The sequence below is a fragment of the Pogoniulus pusillus genome, chromosome 23, assembly GCF_015220805.1.
Source record: "Pogoniulus pusillus isolate bPogPus1 chromosome 23, bPogPus1.pri, whole genome shotgun sequence".
NCBI lineage: Eukaryota > Metazoa > Chordata > Aves > Piciformes > Lybiidae > Pogoniulus > Pogoniulus pusillus.
Window position 1 is genome coordinate 2362925 of NC_087286.1, and position 16626 is coordinate 2379550.

The 16626-nt window shown below is 54.3% G+C and overlaps 1 protein-coding gene across 2 annotated transcripts in view; it reads right to left on the reverse strand.

The window, feature by feature from the left end:
• Positions 1-16626, reverse strand: part of LOC135185557 (villin-1-like) — a 91700-nt gene that overhangs the window by 38183 nt on the left and 36891 nt on the right. For both annotated transcript variants that reach the window (XM_064162354.1, XM_064162353.1), the window contains exons 2-3: positions 5893-5974; positions 3061-3135 (exon numbers count right to left, since the gene is read on the reverse strand). In XM_064162354.1, the coding sequence (XP_064018424.1) occupies positions 3061-3135; positions 5893-5961 (144 nt within the window). In that variant the 5' untranslated portion in view covers positions 5962-5974. The remainder of the gene's footprint in view (positions 1-3060; positions 3136-5892; positions 5975-16626) is intronic.

Genomic DNA, 16626 nt, shown 5'->3' on the forward strand with positions numbered 1-16626 from the left:
TGTCTTTGGATCTCCTGCCCACCTGGGCACACTGCTGCCTCATCTTGAGCTGAGCTCCTGCACAACTACAAATCTTAATGTGCTCAACCTGTCTTATTTTGTACTACCTGACATTAAAACCTAAAGGAGACCCCTGTTGCTGATCCCCAGTTCAAACACAATGCACACTGCTATTGCTTTGCCTGAAAATAAGATCCTTTCTTTCCCCTTCTCTTCCTCATGTCACACTACGCAGTAGCAGAAGCTGCCTCTGAGCTCCTGCTGTCTTGCAAACCAGACCTGACTCCCAGTGATGCTGAGCCCAGGTGCACACATGCTGGGAGTGATTCCTCTGATTACAGAAGAACCCAATAGCCACGACAGGAGCCAAGTGGTCTCTGAGCAGGCATGCTCATCATTACCTGAGCCATGCCAGCTCTTCTTCAGCAACTACTGACTTAAACCCTGTTAGGAACATCTTGGAAAGGTAATAAAAGCTCATTTTATGAGCTGGATTTGACACTAAATTCTGTTTATTTGCTTTGTGCAGTGGCACGGTGGCAAAACACACTGGAAGAACCTGAGCAAAACACAGCTCAGTTCCTTTAGGCACAGCTCCTTAATTAGCTGCAGAAGCACTCCATTTGAGACACCAGTTTTGAAGATGATCACAGTCCCATTGTCCCATAGAGCATATTTGTTTGGAAAGCCTTCAGTCAAGATACAACCCCAAGTACAACACAATGCCAAGCACAACTCCAGGCTGGGCAGGGAGTGGCTGGAGAGCAGCCCTGAGGAGAGGGAATTGGGGGTGCTGCTGGAGGAGAAGCTCAACAGGAGCCAGCAGTGTGCACTTGCAGCCCAGAAAGCCAAGCAGAGCCTGGGCTGCAGCAGCAGCAGTGTGGCCAGCAGGGCCAGGGAGGGGATTCTCCCCCTCTGCTCTACTCTGCTGAGACCCCATAACAAGAAGGATGTGGAGATGCTGGAGTGTACCCAGAGCAGGGCCAGGAGGATGCTCAGAGGCTGCAGCAGCTCTGCTGTAAGCACAGACTGGAAGAGTTGGGGCTGTGCAGGCTGCAGCAGAGGAGGCTCGCAGGGGACCTTCTTGTGGCCTGCCAGCATCTGAAGGGGGCTACAAAAAAGCTGGGGAGGGATTTTTGAGGCTGTGAGAGAGTGCCAGGACTGGGGGGAATGGAGCAAAGCTGGAGGTGGGGAGAGTGAGGCTGGAGGTGAGGAGGAAGTTGTTGAGCAGGAGAGTGGTGAGAGGCTGGAATGGGTTGCCCAGGGAGGTGGTTGAGGCCCCATGGCTGGAGGTGTTTGAGGCCAGGCTGGCTGAGGCTGTGTGCAGCCTGCTCTAGGGTAGGGTGTCCCTGGGCATGGCAGGGGGCTTGGAACTGGCTGCTCCTTGTGGTCCCTTCCAACCCTGACTGATTCTTTGAAGATACAGAATGCAAAGATCAGAATTAGGCTGGACTTGATCACCTTAAAGGTGTTTTCTGACCAATTCTATGAGTTTTGATCTCCTGTCTGCAGGGGTAAAGGAGAGCTGTGAGCTCATTAAGGGCTTTTCTACCTGGGGAAGCTATGGCAACATAAGCCTGTGAGCATCAAAATCCATACAGATATCTATAGGCAGCTCCTTACAAGGGCACTTACATTATGCTCTAAACATGCCCTTACACAGCTGCTAGTGAATCAATTCAGCACTTGAAAGGTAGCATAATGGGACAGACACAGTGTGTTAGAGGAGGAGGTTGATTCTGTGTCATCATCCCAGCCTACTTCCCTTTCTTAATGCATAGTGGATGTGCATTTGGCTCTTCTGAGACACTGGAGGCCTTGCTGCCTCTTGCTGGCCAGAGATGTTTGCAGGAGGGACACAGCCCCAGGCAGTGGGAAATGCTGCTGTTTTGTACCATATGGACATGGTTGTAATGGGGCATGGAATGCTCTATGCAGCTGAACAGATTTGGAAGGATGTCTGGGAGCTGAGTGCAACAAATCATCCTCTGGGAGCTTCAGGAACACAAGGCACATTGCACAGCCCATAGAATGGAACTGCTTCTCACAAGGTAGGAGCAGGTGTTGAATGGCATCAAGCTAGGAGCAGCTGTGGAGCTGTTGGAGGGGAGGAGAGCCCTGCAGAGGGACCTGGCCAGGCTGCATGGGTGGGCAGAGGCCAACGGGAGGAGACTGAACAAGGCCAAGGGCAGAGTTCTGCACTTTGGCCACAGCAACCCCAAGCAGCACTACAGGCTGGGGACTGAGTGGCTGAGAGCAGCCAGGCAGAGAGGGAGCTGGGGGTACTGGGAGAGAGGAGCTGAAGCTGAGGCAGTAGTGCCCAAGTGGGCAGCAGAGCCAATGGCATCCTGGGCTGGCTCAGGAGCAGTGTGGGCAGCAGGACAAGGGAGGTTCTTGTGCCCCTGTGCTCAGCACTGCTGTGTCCAGTTCTGGGCTCCTCAATTCAAGAGAGATGTTGAGGTGCTGGAAGGTGTTTGGAGAAGGGCAGCAAGGCTGGGGAGGGGCCTGGAGCAGAGCCCTGTGAGGAGAGGCTGAGGGAGCTGGGGGTGTGCAGCCTGCAGCAGAGGAGGCTCAGGGCAGAGCTCATTGCTGCCTGCAGCTGCCTGCAGGGAGGCTGTAGCCAGGTGGGGTTGGGCTCTGCTGCCAGGCAGCCAGCAACAGAACAAGGGGACACAGTCTGAAGCTGTGCCAGGGCAGGTCTAGGCTGGATGTTAGGAGGAAGTTGTTGTCAGAGAGAGTGATTGGCATTGGAATGGGCTGCCCAGGGAGGTGGTGGAGTCTGTGTGGCTGGAGGTGTTGCAGCCAAGCCTGGCTGGGGCACTTAGTGCCATGGTCTGGTTGATTGGCCAGGGCTGGGTGCTAGGTTGGACTGGCTGAGCTTGGAAGTCTCTTCCAAGCTGGTTGGTTCTATGATTCTAAGGTCCTCCTGTTCCTGACTAGCCTGGGTTCAGCTGGTTGCAAGTAGGTCTGGAGCAGATTTGGGCAGGACAGAGGAAGTTTCAGCGAGGCTTTCAGCTCGGTTTGGCTACAGACACAGCAGTGTTTGCTGGCTCTGCTTACGTGCAGGATGATGTAGCAGTCCCCCTCGAAGAAAGTCCCATAGGCCTTCTCGGGCACAGGAACCATCTTCATGTTCTGCAAGGAAAGAAGAGCTTAGGTCAGTGCTAGAACTTCAGAGCCATGAGCTGATGTGCATCAAACAGGAGAGCTGTGGGGCATCAAGCACTAGGGTGACAGCCAGGGTTTGGAGAAGGAAGAGCCAGAGCTGTGCTTGTGAGCTGGGGAAAAAAGCCCTTTCCATGGGAAATCCCACAAGTGGGATTTGAGGCTCCACCTCAACACAAGGGGGAACTTCTGGACTATGAGGGTCAAAAAGCACTGGCACAGGGTCCCCAGAGAGGCTGTGGAGTCTCCTTCCCTGGAGACTTTCAAGGCCTATCCAGATGCATTCCTCTGTGGTCTGTGCTATGTTGTGTGGTCCTGCTCTGGCAGGGGGTTGGGCTGGATGATCTCCTTGGGTCCCTTCCAACCCCTGCCATCCTGTGAGCCTGTGGAGTGCCAATAGGTGAGAAGGCACAAATGGCAGTGCTGCTTGGCCAGACTGACAAGACCTTTTTTGCCTCCTTGCCTGTCTGCAATCCCATAGGTCTGAAGCAAGCCCTGGAAGTCAGGATGAGGTGCTCCAGAGCTTGCATTTGTAGAGTCTTGCCCAGAGAAGTGAGCAGCCCTCATCCTGGGTTTAGTTTTGGGGCATAGCTTTGACTCAGTGCTCCTAAGTTGAAGAATAATTTTCAGAGCACCACAGCAACAATCAGAGCTAAGAAAAGTCAGACTTGAGGACACTAATGTGTCCCTCACTCCTCCAGACCCCAGTTGTACTCTTGCTCTGCTAGATCACAATTAACCAGTTATGCCTGCCCAGCCTGCATGTGCCACACAGCTGTACACATGCACCACTCACTGGGTAAGGAATGGGCTGGATGGTGGCAGGCACAGAGTGGTGATCAGGGGCACAGAGTCCACCTGCAGAGCAGAGCCAAGTGGCTCCCTCAGGGGTCAGTGCTGGCACCAGAGCTGTGTGACATCTTTGGCAGTGACATGGACAGAGGAATCAGTGCACCCTCAGCAAGTGTGCAGATGGCACCAAGCTGTGGCACAGTCGACTTGCTAGTGGGCAGGGATCCATCCAGAGGCACCTGCACAGGCTGCAGAGCTGTGCCCAGGCCAACTTCATGGCATTCAACAAGGCCAAGTGTAAGGTCCTGCACCTGAGTCACAGCAATCCCAAGCACAGCTCCAGGCTGGGTGGGGAATGGCTGAGAGCAGCCCTGAGGAACAGGACCTGGGGGTCTGGGCTGGTGAAAAGCTCAACAGGAGCCTGCAGGGTGAGTGCAGCCCAGACACAACCCTGTGCTGGGCTGCAGCAAGAGCAGTGTGGGCAGCAGGGCAAGGGAGGGGATTCTGCCCCTTGGCTCTGCTCTCCTCACACCCCACCTGCAGTCCTGGGGGCAGCTCTGCAGCCCCCAGCACAAGCAGGACATGGAAGTGTTGGAGCCAGTGCAGAGGAGGCCACCAAGATGCTGAGAAGGCTGCAGCAGCTCTGCTCTGAGCACAGGCTGAGAGAGTTGGGGCTCTGCAGCCTGGAGAAGGCTTCCAGGAGACCTTGGAGTGACCTTGCAGGATCTGAAGGGGGCTACAGGAAGGCTGGGGAGGGACTATTGACAAGGTGTGGTGATGAGAGGAGGAGGAGGAATGGGTTTGAAGTGGCAGAGGGGAGATTGAAACTGGCTGTTAGGGAAGGTTTTTTTTTTGCAGTGAGGGTGATGAGACACTGGCACAGGTTCCCCCATGTCCCCCAGGCACAGGTGAGCACATTGGGTGCTTCTGTGCTTCACAACCTCCCTGCAGGTGTTCAAGGCCAGGTTGGATGAGACCTTGAGAGACCTGTTCTAGTGGGAGGTGTCCCTGCCTGTGGCAAGGTGTTGGAGCTGGATGAGCTTTGAGCTCCCTTCCAACCTAAACCATTCTATGATCTATGAGCCTGAAGTGGTTCTGTGGTTCCCCTGAACTAGAGAGGTACATTCTTCTGGTCACCCAACTTGTTTCCCAGCATTACCAGCTTGACCCTTGTGAACTGACACAGTTCCAATGAGAGGTGCTCTGGAAAGAAGCTTAGTTTATGGAGAAACATGGAAAGGCAAAGCCCCTGTGACGTAGCCAGAACCTGTAGAGGGCCACCAACACTTGGAGATAGATACACAATGGTGTTCCTTCCCAAAGCTCCCCTGAGTGGACTTTGGACCTCATTCTTAGCCCTCTCTTGTGGCAAAGGAATAATCTGGCTGATGAGGGCCAGGGAAAAAGGCAGGAATGAGCACAGCCTGGCTCCTAACCCAAAGCAAAGACCACCACAGGCAGAAGGTGATCTTGCAAGCTGCAGGACCTGTGCATGCAGTGACTTTCTGCTCAGAGTGGGCAAGGCAAGTGCAAACGTGGGGTGACTTTGCTGCAAAAGCAGGGTGCCCTCCTCATGGCAGCAGCTGGCACAGACTAAGGTTACCTATGCATAGCAGCTCTACTTGGTGGCACTGGGCATTAATTTCTGGTGTGCCAATGCAGCCTTATATTGGTTCCCAAAGCAGGTGAGAAAGACTCTAGTGCTGGAGGAACAGCTTCAGTCCTACCTCAACCATATTTCCTCAGCCAATTAGCTCTGTTTTACAGAGCAGGAAACCAGAGCAAAAACATGTTGAGTGTTCCACGAGAGGAACATGGGTCTCCTGTTCCCTTCTGCATCTTATCTGTGAGACCCTCTTTTCCCACTCAGAGTATCTCTGAGTGAAACACACACACACAGAGAGGGACATGTGCCACCACTGCCTCTTGTCATACCTCGATGCTCCATATCTGCAGTCCCAGCTTCCTCTGGATCGTTGGGAGGTTTGTGTCACTGTCTGTCATCCTGCAGTCTGAGCTGGAAGCAAAAAGGAGTAAAATCAAAGTAAATCTCTAACTGGATACAACAGCAAGGGTGCTGCTCAGCTGGGCTCCTCTTATCATCACCAGAGGTTTAATACAGGTGATCCACACCTGAAAGGTCTCTACTGTTCTGTTACACTGAAAGTGTGGCCAGCAGGTCAAGGGAGGGGATTCTCCCTCTCTACTCTGCTCTGCTGAGACCCCTCCTGGAGTACTGCATCCAGCTCTGGAGCCCCTGGGACAAGAGGGATGTGGAGATGCTGAAGAGTGTCCAGAGCAGGGCCAGGAGGATGCTCAGAGGCTGCAGCAGCTCTGCTGTGAGCACAGCCTGAAAGAGTTGGGGCTGTGCAGGCTGGAGCAGAGGAGGCTCTCAGGTGACCTTCTGGTAGCCTGCCAGGATCTGAAGTGGGCTACAAAAAAGCTGGGAAGGGACTTTTTAGGCTGTGAGGGAGTGCCAGAACTGGTGTGAATGGAGCAGAGCTGGAGATGGGGAGAGTGAGGCTGGAGGTGAGGAGGAAGTTGTTGAGCAGGAGAGTGGTGAGAGGCAGGAGTGGGTTGCCCAGGGAGGTGGTTGAGGCCCCATGGCTGGAGGTGTTTGAGGCCAGGCTGGCTGAGGCTGTGTGCAGCCTGCTCTAGGGTAGGGTGTCCCTGGGCATGGCAGGGGGTTGGAACTGTCTGATCCTTGTGGTGCCTTCCAACCCTAACTGATCCTATGATTCTAAAGCACACCTCTTGGGTGGCATGACCCCCATTCCCAGGTTATCCATGCTTATGGTAGGGCCAAGCAAGGTGTGGGATCACAGCTCAGCCAAGACTGGTGTGGGATTATTGCTCCACTCTTTGAATAGGTGGAAAGGATTTGCAGGGTGTTGGACCTGACATAAGTACTGCTTTGTTCCCACCATGGCACAAGGGGCAGCAAAGACAATGGTGGACCTCCAGGAGATCCATGCCTTCCTGGAGCAGCTGCTGGAGAGCAGGTGCCCTGGTGCACTGGGAGCCTAAGGAATGAAGTTCTTCCACTGTGGGAGGAGAGTCAGGTCTAAGTTCCACAAAAGGCCAATTCAGACACAGCCTGTGCTTATGGAGCAATCCAGCTGGTGACCCAGATGTCTACTCAACACCTTGCAACCTCAACTCTAATGCCTGCACAGTGCAGAGGTAGTCTTCAGGTGTCTATGGACAGTGGAGAAGTTTTTGGTATCTCCAGCTGCACCTCTGACAGGTGAAGGTTTCCCATCCATCCTCCATCACACCCTCTAGCTGTGGAGCTATAAAAGGTCTACCCTTAGCTATGCTGCCTGTTCCTACAGCTGGGAGAGCTGACCTCTTGCTCAGCAGCACCCCTGAACCCAGCTTGTGTACAGGGCAACCACCTGGAGCCAATCAGCCCCAAACTCAGCACACACAAAACAGGTGAGCTGCATCCCAGCAGAGCTGGCTGGCCTGGGGGGCACAGCAGGGGCCTCCTGAGCACCTCAGCTCTGATGGAGCAGCCACAGCACAGGTTACCCATATCAGCCCTGCCTGTATGAGTCAATCCTGCCCACAAACCAGTGCCCAGCTTTGAGAGAACCCACGGCTCACTGCTCCCTGGGGCTGGCATTCATTTCCTTCACCAGCCTGCGCTCCTGGTTTGCATTTGCTCATGACAGGCTCAGCAACTGCACCCTGTTACAAACAGCAGCAACCTGATTGACTGTATTTTCTTCTCTCTCTGGGTGAAAAGACTGCACTGACTGCAGGCCATGGCCTCTTCTGGGCTCCACTGCTCAGCTGTAGGAAACTGCCTATGAGAGAGAGCAATGCCTCACCTCTGCCTAAGAGAGAGAGCAGTGCCTCAACTCTGCCTAAGAGAGAGAGAGCAGTGCCTCACCTCTGCCTAAGAGAGAGAGAGCTGTGCCTCACCTCTGCCTAAGAGAGAGAGAGCAGTGCCTCACCTCTGCCTAAGAGAGAGAGAGCTGTGCCTCACCTCTGCCTAAGAGAGAGAGAGCAGTGCCTCACCTCTGCCTAAGAGAGAGAGAGCTGTGCCTCACCTCTGCCTAAGAGAGAGAGCTGTGCCTCACCTCTGCCTAAGAGAGAGCTGTGCCTCACCTCTGCCTAAGAGAGAGAGAGAGCAGTGCCTCACCTCTGCCTAAGAGAGAGAGAGCTGTGCCTCACCTCTGCCTAAGAGAGAGAGAGCAGTGCCTCACCTCTGCCTAAGAGAGAGAGAGAGCAGTGCCTCACCTCTGCCTAAGAGAGAGAGAGCAGTGCCTCACCTCTGCCTAAGAGAGAGAGAGCTGTGCCTCACCTCTGCCTAAGAGAGAGAGAGCTGTGCCTCACCTCTGCCTAAGAGAGAGAGAGCTGTGCCTCACCTCTGCCTAAGAGAGAGAGAGAGCAGTGCCTCACCTCTGCCTAAGAGAGAGAGAGAGCAGTGCCTCACCTCTGCCTAAGAGAGAGAGCAGTGCCTCACCTCTGCCTAAGAGAGAGAGAGCTGTGCCTCACCTCTGCCTAAGAGAGAGAGCAGTGCCTCACCTCTGCCTAAGAGAGAGAGAGAGCAGTGTCTCACCTCTGCCTAAGAGAGAGAGAGCAGTGCCTCACCTCTGCCTAAGAGAGAGAGAGCAGTGCCTCACCTCTGCCTAAGAGAGAGAGAGCTGTGCCTCACCTCTGCCTAAGAGAGAGAGAGCAGTGCCTCACCTCTGCCTAAGAGAGAGAGAGCTGTGCCTCACCTCTGCCTAAGAGAGAGCTGTGCCTCACCTCTGCCTAAGAGAGAGAGCTGTGCCTCACCTCTGCCTAAGAGAGAGAGAGAGCTGTGCCTCACCTCTGCCTAAGAGAGAGAGAGAGCTGTGCCTCACCTCTGCCTAAGAGAGAGAGAGCTGTGCCTCACCTCTGCCTAAGAGAGAGAGAGCTGTGCCTCACCTCTGCCTAAGAGAGAGAGAGCTGTGCCTCACCTCTGCCTAAGAGAGAGCAGTGCCTCACCTCTGCCTAAGAGAGAGAGAGCAGTGCCTCACCTCTGCCTAAGAGAGAGAGAGCTGTGCCTCACCTCTGCCTAAGAGAGAGAGAGCAGTGCCTCACCTCTGCCTAAGAGAGAGAGAGCTGTGCCTCACCTCTGCCTAAGAGAGAGCTGTGCCTCACCTCTGCCTAAGAGAGAGAGCTGTGCCTCACCTCTGCCTAAGAGAGAGAGAGAGCTGTGCCTCACCTCTGCCTAAGAGAGAGAGAGAGCTGTGCCTCACCTCTGCCTAAGAGAGAGAGAGCAGTGCCTCACCTCTGCCTAAGAGAGAGAGAGCTGTGCCTCACCTCTGCCTAAGAGAGAGAGAGCAGTGCCTCACCTCTGCCTAAGAGAGAGAGAGCTGTGCCTCACCTCTGCCTAAGAGAGAGAGAGCTGTGCCTCACCTCTGCCTAAGAGAGAGCTGTGCCTCACCTCTGCCTAAGAGAGAGAGCTGTGCCTCACCTCTGCCTAAGAGAGAGAGAGAGCTGTGCCTCACCTCTGCCTAAGAGAGAGAGAGCAGTGCCTCACCTCTGCCTAAGAGAGAGAGAGAGCTGTGCCTCACCTCTGCCTAAGAGAGAGAGAGCAGTGCCTCACCTCTGCCTAAGAGAGAGAGAGCAGTGCCTCACCTCTGCCTAAGAGAGAGAGAGCTGTGCCTCACCTCTGACTAAGAGAGAGCTGTGCCTCACCTCTGCCTAAGAGAGAGAGAGAGCTGTGCCTCACCTCTGCCTAAGAGAGAGAGAGCAGTGCCTCACCTCTGCCTAAGAGAGAGAGAGCTGTGCCTCACCTCTGCCTAAGAGAGAGAGAGCAGTGCCTCACCTCTGCCTAAGAGAGAGAGAGCAGTGCCTCACCTCTGCCTAAGAGAGAGAGAGAGCTGTGCCTCACCTCTGCCTAAGAGAGAGAGAGCTGTGCCTCACCTCTGCCTCAGAGAGAGCTGTGCCTCACCTCTGCCTCAGAGAGAGAGCTGTGCCTCACCTCTGCCTAAGAGAGAGAGAGAGCTGTGCCTCACCTCTGCCTAAGAGAGAGAGAGCAGTGCCTCACCTCTGCCTAAGAGAGAGAGAGAGCTGTGCCTCACCTCTGCCTAAGAGAGAGAGAGCAGTGCCTCACCTCTGCCTAAGAGAGAGAGAGCAGTGCCTCACCTCTGCCTAAGAGAGAGAGAGCTGTGCCTCACCTCTGCCTAAGAGAGAGAGAGCAGTGCCTTCACCTCTGCCTAAGAGAGTGACAGCTGTGCCTCACCTCTGCCTAAGAGAGAGCTGTGCCTCACCTCTGCCTAAGAGAGAGAGAGCAGTGCCTCACCTCTGCCTAAGAGAGAGAGAGAGCTGTGCCTCACCTCTGCCTAAGAGAGAGAGAGCTGTGCCTCACCTCTGCCTAAGAGAGAGAGAGCAGTGCCTCACCTCTGCCTAAGAGAGAGAGAGCTGTGCCTCACCTCTGCCTAAGAGAGAGAGAGCAGTGCCTCACCTCTGCCTAAGAGAGAGAGAGCTGTGCCTCACCTCTGCCTAAGAGAGAGAGAGCTGTGCCTCACCTCTGCCTAAGAGAGAGAGAGCTGTGCCTCACCTCTGCCTAAGAGAGAGAGCTGTGCCTCACCTCTGCCTGAGAGAGAGAGAGAGCTGTGCCTCACCTCTGCCTAAGAGAGAGAGAGCAGTGCCTCACCTCTGCCTAAGAGAGAGAGAGAGCAGTGCCTCACCTCTGCCTAAGAGAGAGAGAGAGCAGTGCCTCACCTCTGCCTAAGAGAGAGCTGTGCCTCACCTCTGCCTAAGAGAGAGAGAGCTGTGCCTCACCTCTGCCTAAGAGAGAGAGAGCTGTGCCTCACCTCTGCCTAAGAGAGAGAGAGAGCTGTGCCTCACCTCTGCCTAAGAGAGAGAGAGCAGTGCCTCACCTCTGCCTAAGAGAGAGAGAGCTGTGCCTCACCTCTGCCTAAGAGAGAGAGAGCAGTGCCTCACCTCTGCCTAAGAGAGAGAGAGCAGTGCCTCACCTCTGCCTAAGAGAGAGAGAGAGCTGTGCCTCACCTCTGCCTAAGAGAGAGAGAGCTGTGCCTCACCTCTGCCTAAGAGAGAGCTGTGCCTCACCTCTGCCTAAGAGAGAGCTGTGCCTCACCTCTGCCTAAGAGAGAGAGAGAGCTGTGCCTCACCTCTGCCTAAGAGAGAGAGAGCAGTGCCTCACCTCTGCCTAAGAGAGAGAGAGAGCTGTGCCTCACCTCTGCCTAAGAGAGAGAGAGCAGTGCCTCACCTCTGCCTAAGAGAGAGAGAGCAGTGCCTCACCTCTGCCTAAGAGAGAGAGAGCAGTGCCTCACCTCTGCCTAAGAGAGAGAGAGAGCAGTGCCTCACCTCTGCCTAAGAGAGAGAGAGCTGTGCCTCACCTCTGCCTAAGAGAGAGAGAGAGCAGTGCCTCACCTCTGCCTAAGAGAGAGTGGCTTGCCTCACCTCTGCCTAGAGAGAGAGAGCTGTGCCTCACCTCTGCCTAAGAGAGAGAGAGCAGTGCCTCACCTCTGCCTGAGAGAGAGAGAGAGCAGTGCCTCACCTCTGCCTAAGAGAGAGAGAGAGCAGTGCCTCACCTCTGCCTAAGAGAGAGAGAGCTGTACCTCACCTCTGCCTAAGAGAGAGAGAGAGCAGTGCCTCACCTCTGCCTAAGAGAGAGAGAGAGCTGTGCCTCACCTCTGCCTAAGAGAGAGAGCTGTGCCTCACCTCTGCCTAAGAGAGAGAGAGAGCAGTGCCTCACCTCTGCCTAGAGAGAGAGAGAGCAGTGCCTCACCTCTGCCTAAGAGAGAGAGAGAGCTGTGCCTCACCTCTGCCTAAGAGAGAGAGAGAGCAGTGCCTCACCTCTGCCTAAGAGAGAGAGAGCTGTGCCTCACCTCTGCCTAAGAGAGAGAGAGCAGTGCCTCACCTCTGCCTAAGAGAGAGAGAGCAGTGCCTCACCTCTGCCTAAGAGAGAGAGAGCTGTGCCTCACCTCTGCCTAAGAGAGAGAGAGAGCTGTGCCTCACCTCTGCCTAAGAGAGAGAGAGAGCAGTGCCTCACCTCTGCTTGAGGAGAGAGAGAGCGTACCTCACCTCTGCCTAAGAGAGAGAGAGCAGTGCCTCACCTCTGCCTAAGAGAGAGGAGAGCAGTGCCTCACCTCTGCCTAAGAGAGAGAGAGAGCTGTGCCTCACCTCTGCCTAAGAGAGAGCTGTGCCTCACCTCTGCCTAAGAGAGAGAGAGCTGTGCCTCACCTCTGCCTAAGAGAGAGAGAGCTGTGCCTCACCTCTGCCCTAAGAGAGAGAGAGAGCTGTGCCTCACCTCTGCCTAAGAGAGAGAGAGCTGTGCCTCACCTCTGCCTAAGAGAGAGAGAGAGCAGTGCCTCACCTCTGCCTAAGAGAGAGAGAGAGAGCAGTGCCTCACCTCTGCCTAAGAGAGAGCTGTGCCTCACCTCTGCCTAAGAGAGAGGAGAGATGTGCCTCACCTCTGCCTAAGAGAGAGAGAGAGCTGTGCCTCACCTCTGCCTAAGAGAGAGAGAGAGCTGTGCCTCACCTCTGCCTAAGAGAGAGAGAGAGCTGTGCCTCACCTCTGCCTAAGAGAGAGAGAGCTGTGCCTCACCTCTGCCTAAGAGAGAGAGAGAGCTGTGCCTCACCTCTGCCTAAGAGAGAGAGAGAGCTGTGCCTCACCTCTGCCTAAGAGAGAGAGAGAGCTGTGCCTCACCTCTGCCTAAGAGAGAGAGAGAGCTGTGCCTCACCTCTGCCTAAGAGAGAGAGAGCTGTGCCTCACCTCTGCCTAAGAGAGAGAGAGCAGTGCCTCACCTCTGCCTAAGAGCAGGAGGGGGGGGGGGGGGGGGGGAGAGAGAGAGCAGTGCCTCACCTCTGCCTAAGAGAGAGAGCTGTGCCTCACCTCTGCCTAAGAGAGAGAGAGCTGTGCCTCACCTCTGCCTAAGAGAGAGAGAGAGCTGTGCCTCACCTCTGCCTAAGAGAGAGAGAGAGCAGTGCCTCACCTCTGCCTAGAGAGGAGCTGTGCCTCACCTCTGCCTAAGAGAGAGAGAGAGCAGTGCCTCACCTCTGCCTAAGAGAGAGAGAGAGCTGTGCCTCACCTCTGCCTAAGAGAGAGAGAGAGCTGTGCCTCACCTCTGCCTAAGAGAGAGAGAGAGCTGTGCCTCACCTCTGCCTAAGAGAGAGAGAGCTGTGCCTCACCTCTGCCTAAGAGAGAGAGAGAGCAGTGCCTCACCTCTGCCTGAGAGAGAGAGAGAGCTGTGCCTCACCTCTGCCTAAGAGAGAGAGAGAGCTGTGCCTCACCTCTGCCTAAGAGAGAGAGAGAGCTGTGCCTCACCTCTGCCTAAGAGAGAGAGAGCAGTGCCTCACCTCTGCCTAAGAGAGAGAGAGCAGTGCCTCACCTCTGCCTAAGAGAGAGAGAGCAGTGCCTCACCTCTGCCTAAGAGAGAGAGAGCTGTGCCTCACCTCTGCCTAAGAGAGAGAGAGCTGTGCCTCACCTCTGCCTAAGAGAGAGAGAGCTGTGCCTCACCTCTGCCTAAGAGAAAGAGCTGTGCCTCACCTTGGCACAACAACTGAGCCACCAGAAAACGGCAAATAAAAGAAAGTATTGAACAAAGCCATGGAAGGAGCTTCTTCTGAAGGAGGAAACACAGAGCGGTGATCTCCTGCCAGCAAAGACGTTTATGGCTTGTGGCATGACAGCATGGAGAGATGACTGTGGAGTCATAACAAATGATGGTACTTCTGTAAAGCTTGCACACAAGGGGCACAGACAGTTAATGCTCCAGACAGGAATATCAGTCCATCCAGATCTCCTGCAGCCCAGAGCTGCCAGACTCTGGCCCTTTGCATAGGCAGCAGAGAGATGCAGGTGCATCCAGAGGGTTCTTGAGTGCAGCCCTAAGACCTTGCTGCTAACTGAGCAGGTGCCCATAGTCCGGCATCGCTCAGTAGCAGGAGCTAGACACACTCACCCCTTCCTGAGCACAAATACATTTGAGGGACCAAGATTGAATCCATGTGGCCTCTTGTACCTACCAGGTGCTCCAGGGAGGTAGTGGAGTCACCATCCCTGGAGGTGTTCAAGAAAAAAGTGGATGAGGCACTTGGTGCCATGGTCTAGTGGACTGGATAGGGCTGGGGGATAGGTTGGACTGGGTGAGCTTGGAGGTCTCTTCCAACCTGCTTGATTCTGTGATTCAGCAAACTTCACCTCCCTCTCAGGTCCTCCACATAGCTTCCAGCCAAGAAGGCAAACAGTGAGGAGATAAATAGACATTTTTCATCCTGATTCCCACATGCAGATTAAAAGCCAGATCCAGGAAGATATCTCAGTGCCTGCAGAGCAGCTAAACAGTTCTGTGAAAGGGAGGCCCTGACTCACCTACTGTGAAGTCCGAGGCAACCAGGAACTGAGATCAGAAATATGATCCCAGTTCAGATCTTCAACCAAAAGACCTTTCTTTTCCTGCAGCACAGCATTCAAAAGGTCCCTGTCAAAGCAAAAGCCAAGAGGAGCCTCCTGCCTTGGCTATCTTTTAATTTTCCCTTGCAGTATCCAAACAGGAACGACCTGGAAACAAAGCCAGTGCAGGTGTTTGGAAGTGAGGGAGAGCTCAGGGGGGTGAAGTCTTTGAGGCAGACTGACACTGTGGAAGGCAGCAGGCATCTTGCTGGCCTGCTAAGGGCTCAGGAAAGCAGCAGCTGGCCAGCTGTGAGACACAGCTGGCTCCCTGCTTCTCCAGCATCCCAACCTCTCCCATCAGGAAAGTTAACCCAAGGGATGCTGAGAGTCCTCTGGACCCAGACAGTGGTGTTGGACAGGGTCTCCAAAAGCTGGCAATGCTCTACTGATTCCCACCCAAACACATCTGACTCAAGATGGGGATCTTGGGTCTCCTCCACCCCTGGAGCTCCTTCCTCCATCTGAAACCTGACCACTGGTGCTGGTCCCCACTTTGCTGGGAAAAGCTGTCCCTCCCTTCCTCCTTAGTCATTAAGCTGGAGTGGAGAGTGAAGCACAATGCTGGCTGTTCTGTTAGGCTTTCCAGCTTCTATAGGCTGGTGGCCAAGTGAGAAAGAATATGACTTATATCATCAGACAGCTCGTTTCATCAGGGATTTAATGTGGGGTTTTTTAATCAGAGGAGCCCACAGTTCAGCTCACAACACCCAAGATTTATGTGCTGAAACCAGGAAGGGCAGAAGCTTTTCTAATTAAAAAACAAACCAAGAAACAAACAAAGAGTGTCAAAAGGTTTGGGTTCTCCCTGGGGGTTGAACAGTGGTGTCCAGGTTAGTTCTGATCTCAGCCAAACCAGTTTTGCCCTGCACTAGGTGAAACACAGATTAGCAAGAGGCATGAGTCAACTGCCTCTGGGGCAGGAACTCACTGGAGCAAAGCTGGTTAAGGGGGTGGACATTTGCTTCCTTGTACAGACAGAGCTCTACCTCCAAAGGAGAAAGAGAGGCATTAAAGCAGGTTTGGCTCCCCTCTTTGCTTCAGTATCAGTAACAACTGCCCAATTTCCACCTTCAGAGACAGATAATTCCACCAGGAGCTCTCACAACCATGGCAAGAACAGTCAAGTTCACACCATGACTTGAGAGGTGGCTGTTGCACAACAGAGACAACCTCTGGCTTGTTGCTGCTCTGTTAGGTCATCCCCTCTTGGTTAAGCTGCTATAAATTAAACTGCAAAGAACATGTGCTGCTGGGCAGAGGACCTGGAATCTAAGTGGTGGGTGGCTAGAAGCTTGTCTGGATATCACAGTGGGGACAACTTGAGGCACCCAGAGCTAGAAGTAAAGCCTTCTCTAACACAGTCTAGGAACACAAACCCTATGAGGAGAGGCTGAGGGAGCTGGGGGTGTGCAGCCTGCAGCAGAGGAGGCTCAGGGCAGAGCTCATTGCTGTCTGCAGCTGCCTGCAGGGAGGCTGTAGCCCGGTGGGGTTGGGCTCTGCTGCCAGGCAAGCAGCAATAGAACAAGGGGACACAGCCTCAAGCTGTGCCAGGCCAGGTCTAGGCTGAATGTTAGGAGGAAGTTGTTGTCAGAGAGAGTGATTGGCATTGGAATGGGCTGCCCAGGGAGGTGGTGGAGTGGCCATGGCTGGAGGCGTTGAAGCCAAGCCTGGCTGGGGCACTTAGTGCCATGGTCTGGTTGGTTGGGCAGGGCTGGGTGCTAGGTTGGGCTGGAGGAGCTTGGAGGTCTCTTCCATCTCAGTTGATTCTATGATTCTATGGGGGAGGGCAGATGGATCTGTTACACTCACTCCCCTCAATAGCACTCCCTTCACTAGCACAATCACTTCTGCTTGCTAAATCTGACCCCCATCCCTCCTCTGTTAGCAGGCTGTGGGGAAAAGCTTTGCCTTCAAGAAGGACTTAGGTGACTAATTAAGTGTCAAGGTCACTCCCAAGATTGGTTAATGAGTAACAGTTGAGGTGGAAGCTCCAGCAATCACTACTTCTTTTTTGGTCAACCTGGTACGCGTTGAGAACGCAGCCCCAGCAGGACATTTCTCCAGGCAGAGTTGGGCTGCTTGGGTGGGAAGGGAAAGCAGGGAGGGGGATGAGTAAGTCATTTCCAACTCCTGAAGAACGTTCTGAGTTAAGGCTGGTTTGGCCTGCCTGGGTTTTGGCTGCACACTTGCTGGGCTGCAGTCAGGGCAGTAAAAAACCCCAGTGAAATGACTAATGCTCTGTGCAGCTTCAGGAAAATAGGAAGCAG